This window comes from Anolis sagrei, chromosome 3 (genome assembly GCF_037176765.1).
Source record: "Anolis sagrei isolate rAnoSag1 chromosome 3, rAnoSag1.mat, whole genome shotgun sequence".
In the NCBI taxonomy this organism is placed as follows: Eukaryota; Metazoa; Chordata; class Lepidosauria; order Squamata; family Dactyloidae; genus Anolis; species Anolis sagrei.
The window spans coordinates 130,597,910-130,611,058 of NC_090023.1; the positions used below are offsets into that span (position 1 = coordinate 130,597,910).

Sequence of the window (13,149 nt, forward strand, 5' to 3'; positions counted from 1 at the left end):
TATGTTTTGTGCAAAATATTTGTGTGTATGCAAAAGGACTGGGTTTGCATACAATATGTACACAACAAACACACAACCATGCAGCATTTCACTCTGATTGAAGAAAAAAATCACAGTAGCTGACAGTTGATTCAAAGTGTGAAGGAGTCCTCTCTCATGAGAATGACAAAAATGTGAATATTCTGCAGGAGGCTAGGATGGCCAGCGGACAAAAACATTTCCATTTAACCAGTGTTTTAATCTGTAAATGGGGGAGCTTTTATTGGGACATTTTATTTATATTTTTGTTTTGTTTATTTAAGATTTTGTATTGTTTATGTGGTGATTAACATTGTTTTTTAAATGCAATTATGGATTGTTTAAATTGACTTTCTCTGAGAGCCACCTTAGGTCTCACTGTGGGAGAAAGGCAACATACAAATAAAATGCATTCTTATTAGTACATTCCTATTAATAATAGATACCTTGCTGGCCTGTATTTCCCAGGCTCATGCGGTCAAGAGGCATGGGATGACAGTTACCATCCTATCTTGTATTTGATGTCACAACAGTGTCTGCTCACAACACAGATTGTACCAGTTGGCCATCACTTGAAGTGACATTAGCTAGGGCTATGGAGTGATTGGGAAAGAGAGGTGCAGAGAGGAGGGGAGTTGTTCCTTCCTCTCCCCCCCCCCCCCGGTCAACCCAGCCATTATTATGGCAGGCAACAGCCGGATCCATGTTACTGCTGGAGACTGCTGCACCATGGAGGACAGGAGGGAAAGGTGAGGGTGGCCATTCAGCACCATTGGCTTCATCCCACCCCATCAGCAGCTGGATAAGTGTCTGTCTGACTCAACCGGAGGGCTCAACTACCCAGATTGCCAGATTGGTGCTGGTTTAGTAGGTCAGTATAGATTCATCCTCAGGCAATATGTCAAGATTTCTGTTTTTAATGGTATCAGCTATGGCTAATAGTCAACACTTCTCTAGTGCTGTGTAGATGCCTCTGTGGAATTGCTGAACTGAACAACTCCACATTGCATTTGATGTGGTTGGATCTTTTGTGCCCTATAACTGTCCTATGGTGCAGTTGTTTGAGTGTTGGACTAGGACTCAGAGTGACCATATTTTGAATCCCCATTCAGCCATGGATATCTTGGGTAAGGCAACCTATGAGGAAGGCAATAGCAAACTTCTTCTGAATAAAACATGCCAAGAAAACTGCATTGTCTTACTTTGGCAGTTGTGGTTGTTTTGTGACTTTAAAAGTGCATTTTTGGTACATATTGCTACAGGGCTCAATCTGAAAGGTGCTGTACTAGATTACATTGCATTTTCATAGTCGTTCCTAATATGGTAGTGAAAATGACTAAAATTATTTCTCTTAGCCTCTTTTACTAAAGCAGATATTGGGCTTATAACAATGAAGTGTATTGTTTTATTGTTTCCTTTAATACTTTGTTTCATTGTTTTTGGGAGCTTTTATTGTCCATGGTATTTATTTTTGGTGTTCTATATCCATAGAAAATTATAACCAGAAATAACAGTTTTTGAGTCATATTGGGGGGTTTGGAAGGGGAAGATCTACCACTGAATCCTGCCCATTGTGACAAGTATTGGAATCTAGATAGGATACCACGAGATGTCCCATTCAAGGCATGCTTAGCTATCTGAAGAAGAGAAGGATATGTATGAAACAATTATATAACACTGTAGGTGAAAAGTAAGGGATGAATAAATATACATTTACATAACAAACATACCTGATCTACCCATCTTATGAACTTTTATTTCACAGCATTCCACTAACACAGAATTTAGCATTTCATTTTCTTTGTGCCTAGTCATAGCATAATTCTTCATTGTTGAAAATTCCTGAAAAATAGGGATATGACTGGAAATATGATAAAATATGAGTAATATACCTATTCGTGTGAAAAAATATATGATGATAAATTTTTTATGCAAAGTAAGGTGGACCCACTGACATGGCGGATCACAAGCTAATTATACATAGTAATGATTTCACAGTCTACCGTGTTTGACTCAGACATTTATTTATTTATTTTCTATTTTCCCCCTTTTTTCTCCTTCTAATAGAAGTGGCTGGAATGCAGTGCTTTAGAAATGCAGGTTCAATGATTGTAAGTAATTAGTCCTTTTGTTTTTCATTTTCCTGCAAGTTCTTTTGTGCTGTTTATAAAACTAAAACAAAAAAAAGCAAAATTTTCCCTCACAAACTTTATGGGGTTTTTCATGGCAATTTTTTCCTCCAAAGCAATGTTTGAATCCTTGTATTGTTGAAGGCTTTCATGCCCGGAATCACTGGGTTGTTGTAGGTTTTTCAGGCTGTTATGTTCTAGAAACTTTTCTTTAAATCCGTGTTTTGTTTGGGGGGACGGACAGAAAACCAATCACATTTTCCCCACCCCTAAGGTAGGCCATTGCTCAGTAGTAGTAGTAGGAGTAGTAGTAGTAACAACAGCAACCACAACACTTTTTGGTTCCAGTCCATAGTACTTTCAGCAAAAAAGATGACAATCAGGATGGCTGAAAAAGCCAGAATATTTCCATAGTACCCAATAGAATGAGAGTGAGCCTTGAATGCCCTGCATACTTACAAGTGCCAGATAAGATACAAAGCTTTGTCATATCTTTTCATTATATATGATTTCTGCTGTGTTGGGGCTGTGGGTACCCACATTTTACAAAGTTGCCTTCTTTTAAAAATGTCATATTAAAGTATATTAATACGGATCAACTTTATCTTAAATGGATCCCCGTGATCAAGAGCTGAGATTCTCACTGTCATATTGGTTGCATGATAAGTAAGATCTCCCGTTTCTGCATTTTAAATATCTAAACTGGCAAGGCAAAAAATGAGATTGCCCTTAATTAGCTACTTCCTCGTAAGTGTTTTGGATAAGGGTTACCGTTTGTTTAAGATCTTTTCCATCTGTTGCAAGATGCTTACTTTTATTTGGATTTCCTGATGTTTGTTTTATCAGACACCGCATGAATCATCTCCCATTTGTTTGCCTTTGTCTCCTGTTTTATTGTTCTTGTTCCTTTTCCTTCAATTATTAAAACATTGCACTGAATGGAAGTTTAGGATTACACTGCAATTCACATTTACCCCATCTTATTAAAGCAAATAAACCCAGCAGTTATGTAATTTAAAATGTGCTTGAGCGATGGATCAGAGATGCTTTTATCAACACTGGGATGAAGAGGTTGTGTGCACTTGGGCACACATCTACAGCTGCTCTTTTAAAAAACCACAAAACCTCATTAGGCTACAGGTGCCTGCTTAGGAAACAAAATAGCTGCCATTGTTCAATAAAGTTTCATCCTAACAGGAAATGCAGTTGCGTACATTCTTTAAGTAGTGTGAACAGGTTTATTTTTATTCCAAAAAAAGTTTGACTTAATTTTATGTATCCTCTTCCAGTCTGATCCGAGAAAGGTGCATGGAAACAAGTGTCCTTTCTATGCTTAACTCTACATGAGACTGTCAGCCAGAGACTGATTGCCATTGTGCCGTAATTTCCTATGACTGACTCACCGGCCATATTTGTGATCCATTGGAATCTATGATGAGGATTGGCAACATCCAACCTGTTTGAGGAACAATTAAATTCCCCTTCCAAGCATATGCAGTACAAGAAGCAGCTTTTCCCTTGCCAATGAATTAGAACAAAATGCTTCCCCTTTCCTCTCTCGCCTTCCTTATCAGAACCATCATAGTGGCTCCCTCTTCCTTCTCCTCCCAAATGGAAAGTACCTAGAAGCCTTATCCAGAAACCTTGTAAGAGGTGCCCTAGGACCCTTCTAGACAGACCCTATATCCCAGGATCTGATCCCAGGTTTTCTGTTTATCCCACATTATCTATCATAAAATCCAGTATAAAGCAGAAGGCCGGGAATCAGATCCTGGGATATAGAGCCTGTCCGTCAGCCTCCTGCACCATAAACCTGCCTACAACCAACACTTCTGTCTGAGATGGAATTACGTTTGAAGCCCCTTTTTGGTTTTCAGAGATCACTCGGATGGAAAAGAGGCTTTAACGTTTTCTCTCTCAGTGCAGAATAATATGGGTGCTTTTGCTGCATGAGATTTTACAACTACAACAACAACAACAACAATCCATATTCTGTGCACAGTGTATTTTGCACAAAGGTTTTGCTTTCTGTGTGAGAAAGTGATGTGTATTTTTGTGCACATGAATGTTCTCAACAGTGCCTGAAGAACAAGTAGTGAATAATGTATGCATTCGTCTTTGTATTATCACAGATGTGGAAAAATTTGATGAAATCATTTCTCCTTACATTCAGGAGCAAAATAAGTCACGATGCATATCCCTTTTACCTGGCATTCAGTTTGTTAGTTTTTAGGCATCAGGCTGAATTTTGCTTTCTAAACACAATAAGCAGAGGTTGGATGGCCATCTGTCAGGGGTGCTTTGAATGCGATTTACCTGCTTCTTGGCCGGGTTTGGACTGGATGGCCTAGTTGCTTCCAACTCAACGATTCTATGATTCTATAATATTTTCCAGGCATTTAATTGTTTCCAGATGCTGTTTTATGGATTGTAATTTTTTCACATTTCATCTACCTTTTTTCTTTTTAATTTTTTCCATGTGTACAGTGCTTTAAAAATCAGTTGTAAAAATGAGATAAACAACACCATAATTTATGGGTCCACATCATGACCCCCTAAGTATTCTCCTTTCTTTGTTTCCAGCTACCCAAATGAGTTCAGCACTAGCAAAACATCATGGAGAAAATCACACTTCTATTCAACAGAGACAGGATCCAACAGCAACTCACAAGACCTACAACTCCCAGAAATCCCAGTCAGTTTACCAGCTGTTAGAATTTCTGGGAGTTGAAGGCCAAAACATCTGGGGACCTACAGGTTGAGAACCATTGTTCTCAACCTGTGGGTCCCCAGATGTTTTGGTCTTTCCACTGTATTCCTCACTTTAAAAATATGCATTTAAAATTTGCTCTAGTTTCTTTCACACAGATTTCTTACCACTAGTTGAATGAAACAAATTAATTTTAAATATTAGATGCAGAATCATGAAGAAAATATGCCAGAGAAGAAAATATTTCAGTGCTTTTAATAGAAGCATCATTTCTCCATCTTCGGACCATGGGAATTATTCTAATATATTAAAAGTGATCTGTAGAGTTGCTAAACTGCACCAAAGACTTAACTTACCTCTGGATCCATTATTCGTTTTCCTGCAGTAGGAGTGTCCTCCTTAACAATTGATTATAGTCTTCATTGATAATTTGTGTTGGTGATTCATCACCCAATTAATGCAGAATTGGCATTGCCAAAGTGTGTGTTTCTATTCAAGTTCTGGATTCATCCCAGTTCAACACAATTAATTCTGTATTTAATGTAAATTCTGTATATTGGAACATTGCTCATTATTTAGGAAATGCAAGCAGTGCTCATGGAAAATTATCTAAATGGCCCTTTTTTCTTCCTGATTTAAATCACCGAATTAAAATTACAAGTATTTAACTAATCCATCCTCATAAAGAAAACATTTTACATACACATAGAGTTTGTAATTGGATCAGAGTACTGGCATTTAAAAATATTAATTTTATTTCTGTATCTTTTCCTAGGCGTAGTACTGTTGTGCACATAAAAGTTATAGTGCAGATGTGATTTTAGGTCTTTATATTCTCTGGCAAATGGGAAAAGCTGAGAATTGCTTAAGGTGATATTTACTTCAAAGGTCTAGGACCTAACCTGCCATATTAGCAAGGTATGCCATTGGAAATGAAAGTGGGGGAGAGGGGAATGAGAAGCAGACAATAAAAATGGAGATTCTCTTGATAGAAATAAAATACAACAAAACAAGGTTGATATGTAAAACCAGTCTTTTGGTTCTGATTGCATGCCACTCCCTTCTTGGTTAAAATGTGTACAGTATTACCTGCCATAATCACTCAGCAGATAATAGGTTTTAACTCAAAATATCTTAATGTATCATATTAAGAGAAGAAGACTCTCACTATGTGAGTGGGTTTTGCTATCATTTAAAAAATCCTCAAATCTAAACACAAAGTTAGACTGTCATGATGTAGAATTCTAACTTCAGCTCCTTCCTGTGTACTGGGGGCAGTGTGGAAGGGCAAAAGAGTACAAGAGTTTTCATAGAATTGGTTTCTATGGACAGATGGAGGTTTAGAATTTTGTGCTAACTTTTCAATGGAAATACACTACTTCGGTCCAAACAGTTCTCTGGTGCATTGCCGAAGGCTTTTATAGCCAGAATCATTAGGTTGTTGTAGGTTTTTCAGGCTGTATGGCCATGTTCTAGAAGCATTTTCTACTGGCATTTCACCTGCATCTATGGCAGGCATCCTCAGAGGTTGTGAGGATGCCTGCCATAGATGCAGGTGAAACGTCAGGAGAGAATGCTTCTAGAACATAGCCATATAGCCCGAAAAACCTACAACAACACACTTCTCTGGTGTGATTGCACTCTAGAGTATTAACTGCTGAGGGGTAACTATCAGGTGTCTCTGTGCCTTCCTGTTTTGTGCCTTCCTGTTTTGTGCCTTCCTAATTGGCCAACCTTTCTAAGAGAGGACAGTTTGAAAGAGGACTGACAGGCCTTCAGATATTCTCCTCTGTAAAGCAAGATACGTGGCTGACCTACACTTATATCTGTGAATCCTTTCACATTGTCTGGCATAGCATTACTGCATGTCTTTTTCTAAAATAAAATCTGTTAGCGAACAAAGCAGTCTTCCCAGTACTTTTGTTATGGGGTTAGCTTTCTGTTATATCCTACTAAATACACCTCACAATTTATGGTATTTACTTAAGGGTTTCATGTGCATGATGGCTTTTACTTAAGTAGTTGTCCTCTCTCTTTAGGTTCTTATTTTATTATTATCTGGTTTATAATCCTATGTTGAAAACTTACCATAAGGAAGAAGACCAAGTGCTAATAATTCCTGCTTCCTTGGCTTACCACCCAAACAATGGTGCCTTCCTCTAGAGAAGACCCTATACATTAAGAGTTTCTATTCTAATACACAAGACAAATGATACATATTTTTGTGCTTTTTGTTTTTGTCTATATTGTAAAGGCTTTATCTTTTCCTTTAAAATCAGGGTAATTTTTTTGTTACAAAAAAAAACCCTCCTTAAAGTTCGAACAAGTAAAATATGATTGGCACTCTTTTTTTACCTTCTTTTTTAAAAAAATGTTGAAATGTAAAAGTGTAAAGAATACAAGTGGACAGTTTAGAAAAGCCAGCCTGTTAAATATTTTGTTCTGGATACTTTATCCACATTTGCAAATGGATTAAATAATTTCATTATATGGAAAACTGAAGGATGCATTCTTTTCGCTCCAATATTATGTGTTCTATCACTGTTCTGTGTTGGTTTATAATTTACCCGTTCAGCATTTTGTTCTCATGCATTGCCGTCACTTAAGAATTTACTACCTTAGTGCTTGATTTGAATCTTTTGCTATTATGTTCGTTGGTTTTATTGCAGTATTTTTACTCACTAAGGAAATAGAGAAGACACAAACCAAAATTTAAGTTGGAGTCACTTTTATTAAACTACTTGCCACATTTGCCTCAATGCAGGCATATGCTGATCCTTCCTCAGCGTATCATGGATGAGCCCCACAACCCAAAATGATCAGCTTCTGTCCTGCTAGTTCTCAAATGTGAAGGAAAGTCATTCCAGTTGACCTCTCTACTCAAGTTCCAAGACTCAGAAGGGAGCTGTGCCTTCTGAAACACTTTTCCAAGTCTGAGTTTGAGAAGCAAATCTTTCTTTTATCCAGTCAGTGATGTGGAACAACCCCTTTGTTCCTCACAAAGTACTTGCCAAGTGGCCAAACTATTTAACACAACACTCTCATTATTATCCTATAATTCCACCAAGTTCAGTGTAGGGTAAGTGAAAATCCTCCAAGCCCGTAAAGCTGGAGAAAGGAGCCAAATTTCCAGAGCACAAATCCTCCTCTCATCTCTATTCCTGACACAGCTATCAAAGACAACTCTATCCACCCAGGGCTCACTATTGGCATTTGATTGGTTCTTAGCAATCTTGACATAGTTTCATGTGCTTTGCAAATAGAGGTTTTTGAAATCTTTTTGTTTTTATGTATTCTAATGGGTTGACTGGGACGTTCTTAAGTTGATTTTAAGGGTAAATTAATAAATAGCGCTGTTATGTTTCTAGTGGACATTAAGGTCTGGGAGGATAGAAAATATCTATTCATTAATGATACAAAGTGTTGTGCAACCATGAGGTTGAATAAACTGATGAAGAGAAAAGTGGAATCTCATTTAAGAGCAGTTTCCTCTTCTGGTCCTCACATCAAGGAGAGGATTTTGAATGACATCATCAATGTCTCTCCTGGCTTTGTAGTTCTGCTACGAAATACAGACTTTGTGCTGAAGAAAGCATTTATTATTCAAGATTTAAACCTGGATTGGGAGATATTGGCATTGCATGCATCACTGAGGGAAAATATCGGGCTGGATTAGGAATGGGAAAATATATTTAAAATGGTAGAAAATTGGTTTCCTTGAGTGTCAAGAAACTATGATGGGGAAAAATAGTATGATAAAATCTTTGCAGTTCAGGACTTATTCTCCAGAAATTTCGCATGTGGTTATTTTGTAAAGGAAACATATCCTGTGCAGGAAACAGCATGTTCTCTGCAGAAAATAACATATATATGCATGGAAGGATATTAATTACTGCACAGAAAATATTGTATCTGAAGGCTTTGAGACAGACTATTAATTATTGAAAATGGCAGTCTTCAATGCATTTCTTACAAGAAAAGGAAGAACATTTCTAAAATTGTGTTTATTTTTAAAAAAGTTTATTTTGTACAATTCTGTAAAATAACAATGGATTCTACCTTTAGTGGTTGTACATGTGTTGTGTGATACATTCCACTTTCATTTGACCTACTATTTACATACGTCTTCTTACATACATATTTTAATTAACATTTAACTATTTTTTTCATAATAAAAAATTATCCGTGTTGCCCACCCATCATCCATCCCTCCAACCACATATTTTCTCTACACTGTTATATTTAATGATGTGCACAGTTTTCTTCATTTCTGTAAGATGATTGTGTTGGCTTCACCCTTTTTAACCCATTCCATATAAGTTATCCATTAACCCCGAAATGTTTAGATGGATTCTGGTTCTGGGAAATTGGTGATCTGTTCTAATGAAGGTCACTCTCCATCTAAATGAGCTGTTACATACAGTAGTTTGGAAGATACTCCCTACATCCACTGTTGTGACTAGAGATCCAAGCGATCTTGGTGGCCCAATATCCTTTTATGAATTATGACTTGTTTGCCAGCAATCTCCTAGACCACAATGATCCATGCTTTCATAATCTGCAAGCGGGATTACTGTAGTGTATTACCCATGGGCTGCCTTTGAAGTTTTGTAACTGCATCAATTTTGGAATTTTGCTGCTGATATTCTGACAGCTTTATCTACACTATGGGCAGATCTACATTGATCCATTATCTCAGAACAGATACAACATGACACTGTTCCAATTTGGAATTGGTCCAACTGTTTATACGGGAATAAAATTGCAGGTTGCTCAAAATTCTGGGTCAGAATTTGGAGTATTCTGTAACTTTGATTAACTGGAGTCAAGGCTTAGCCCTGGGTTGCCCTGGATCAACTCCATGTTGCATTTGACTGCCTTGGAACTGATCTAGGGCCCCTTTGTGATAAGTAGTCAGTGTAGACATGCCACAAGTAATGTTGATTCTGTTTGGTTGCTTATTTCCTACTATATCCAGTTTAAGGTGGTACTTTTAAATAATTGGTACTCTTTTTTAATGCCAGAGGTGACTCATAACCCATACCTTTTAATGTCAGCATGTTTCACAAATAGCTATCATTGCTCTTGTCATAATGACTACAGGAAATGAAATTGTTTACTATTTAAAGAGATCTGTAGAAGCTGTTATAGACATCTCTAGTGTTTAACAGTGGTGTGAGGGTACTGGGTGCAGGTTTCTCTAAAACTGTAAACATTTATGAAATATATTGGTATTCCAATTATAGAAGCTTGAAAGAAGTTTCATTAGACTTGAAATGGTTAAGCATGAAATATTACAAGTTGAAATACACCTTTATCACGTCTTTGTTTTAGAGAGTAACAATGTGCAGTACTAATAGACTAAAATATTTTTTTTATTTCTATTTTAGATGGAAGACTTTATTTGAAAACTACTGTCATGTACTGAACTTATTCCACTGAAGTTGTGTATGCTATGATTCCAAGAACTCTGCAGTAAGACATTCACCATTTTGAAAGTTCTGCAAATACAAAGGTGCTTTCTGGGCAACTTGGCCACTTCATGTATCCATGTGCAAAGGGTTCTGAGCTTTTCTTCAAGAGCATTCTCCATTGGTTTCCTGGGACATCTCCTTGTGTTACAGAGAAAGGTTCTACAACTTATGTAGCCCTCTTCTGGACAGCTCGCTAAAAATTTAGCTGTTGGACACCTCCTTGTACAGACAGGCCAGAGCAAGACTTTGCATTGCCTTTGCAATGGGATAAAAACTGTGTCTTCTGATTCACTGAGCACATCAAGCAAAACTTCCACAGTGTCCACTTCTGTACCTAAAGATTATTACGCCATATATAAACCAGCAAGACAGTAGAGAGGTGCATATTTCAAAGAGGGGCATGAGAGTCCTACAAACACAGAATAGGAACATACAAAATGTACACAGGGTTTCCCCCCCTTCAAATTCTAAGAGAGAATCTTGTTTCTCTTAAATATATGTTTTCTCCACTTAATTTCTAAGAGACCAACACAGTAGTATGTTACAGAAATCAAACTTTTTGTCTTGGACCTAGCGGGGGCAAGAGTTACACTGTGTAAACATGCTTCTGTGATGTTTTTGGTCACAATATCCTCTCTCTCAAAGTCAATTTTAAAAAGCTTCAAGATCTGTCATAACTTTTATTGTAAATTGGCAGTAGTTTGGGAAACAGGGAATGACAACAAGATGTTGCTTCTTACTGAAACTGTTGGTCAGATGTACAGTATATAACCACAAACCACACCCAGAAGGTATTATGTATGCAGTAGAATACTAGATTTTAGGAAAACAACAATTTTAGATAATACGTTTTGTCACCCTGTTGGTCTGAACGACACCTTTCTAATTTTAACGCATGCAGGCATGTAAATATTTGTCCTGAAGTCACAGTATTAACAAATGGGATCGGAGGCATCTGGGAATGACTGGGGCCACTTTTATTTGTATATCGGTCGGTGCTGTGAAATGGCACTTTTAAGAGTGAAATGTGGCTCATGAGGAAGTCATCCCGCCAGAAATATTTTTATATATTAATGTCATATAACTTCAACGTTGCTGGGAAGGAGAAAACACTCCCAGAGGCTAATCAGACACTTGATGTTATCGATCCAATACCACGTAGAGCTAAGTGATACAGTTGAAGTCTTTTGTCCTTCCAACCTACCTTGTCATGGGCAAGGCTGGTTACGTGTTATTTTTACTGTCTTTATAAATGCTATGATATCTGTTCTCCACCTTTGTGCTTATAATGGAAGCAAGCTGCAACACAGTGCTTACTACATTTTAAATTATCTTCTTTGCTCTGCATATTTCCCCAAGTTATCCCTTTAAAGACCACTTTGAAGATAAGTGTCACCGTAAGTGATTATGTTTTCTCCATGTGTCATCATTTATGCATATACAATATGCATGGCCGTATGGAAACATAATCACAATCATGAAATCTCCAAAAATGCCTCATTTAAAGTTATTCAGATGTTCAAGGACAATAACGTGTTCCAAATTTAAATTCTATTTTTAAATTCAGTATTAGAATTTGTTAGGCTCGCTCACAATAATATTTCTGAGCTCCCCCCCCCCCCCCTTGAAAGATTTGGCCCAAATTGATTTTATATCTGGAATTCTTTCATAAACAAATCATTCTGTGGATTTTTTTTTTAAAAAAAGTTAAGGATATAGTGTCCCCCAAAATTATTACCTAATGCTTCATAACAGAAGCTGTCATCTTTTTAATTTTTTTGTTAAATATTCAGAAAATGCGTATTCCTTTTTAAAGTTCAATCCTTAGTGGGTTAACAGCTGTCATTAGATGGACTTTGTGACAAACTGCTAAATTATTTATATCAGGGGAGACTTTTTTAAAATAAAAATAAAATAAAAACTTCAAATCAAATCTATAGTAGTATCTCCATTGCTCTTGCTCCTTGCAAAGAATCACCTGTAAGTAGGTTTAATCATTTCTACAGTGTACATGTTCCAGAATCTTTGGGTATGCATCATTGTTTGGTTTGGTACATGCGTAAATGGAAATGCTGATACTAATGGGGGAAAGAAGTATATCTTATTAAAACAAGTGTAAATATTATGTTCATGAAATGCTACCGTATGATGAATTTTGGGTTTCTTTGCCCCTCTTTAGTTAAAACCGTTTTTTTTTCTTTTGCCTAGATTATGAAAAAATGTGTTCATGTTATTGTTTAAAATGCTTTTTGTAATCTTAAAAGATATTAATGTCTAGTTGTTCTATATTATAACCATCTTTGCGCTCTATGCAAGCCCTTGGAACAGAACATTTTCATCTTCATGTAGGACCTATGAAAATTGTCTATTTTTATCTATATATTTAAAGTTTTCTAAAAATGATAAAAATGTTATTATGAATTTTGTTGTACAAAATCTGTACAAAAATCTGTTTTTACATCATAATGCAAGAATTGGAAAAATTTTCTATGGTAGCCTAGTTATTTGAGCCTGGTTTCAATGTGAGAACCACGTTTACTGGTATTGTATTTAATTTTCTTTTCTCCCCCTCCTCCTTTTCAACAATCTGCTAATAAAACTGTCTGAAATCTGCCTGTGACTTTATTTACAGTTCATCTTTATTAAATTTTGTGAAATGCGTAACATCGTAGGGATATTTACTTTCTAATGGGAGGCTTCTTAAAACAACACAAGTCAGCTCTTTGCAATGCGGGGAGAACAATGCTGAATGATTTTATTTAACATGCAACTGCTTCTACCTCTAATATGAATTACTGTGGTGAAGGAGAAAAAACAC

General features: G+C 36.7%; 1 protein-coding gene across 8 annotated transcripts in view; it reads left to right on the top strand.

Moving 5' to 3' along the window:
- The window catches only part of DACH1 (dachshund family transcription factor 1), a 378,332-nt gene extending 365,388 nt beyond the window's left edge, over positions 1–12,944 (top strand). For 7 of the 8 annotated variants that reach the window (XM_067466906.1, XM_060769403.2, XM_060769409.2 and 4 more), the window contains 2 exons: positions 2,086–2,129; positions 10,248–12,944. In XM_067466906.1, the coding sequence (XP_067323007.1) occupies positions 2,086–2,129; positions 10,248–10,265 (62 nt within the window). In that variant the 3' untranslated portion in view covers positions 10,266–12,944. The remainder of the gene's footprint in view (positions 1–2,085; positions 2,130–10,247) is intronic. The other variant, XM_060769404.2, reaches the window with a different exon arrangement.
- The last annotated feature ends 205 nt before the right edge of the window (positions 12,945–13,149 follow it).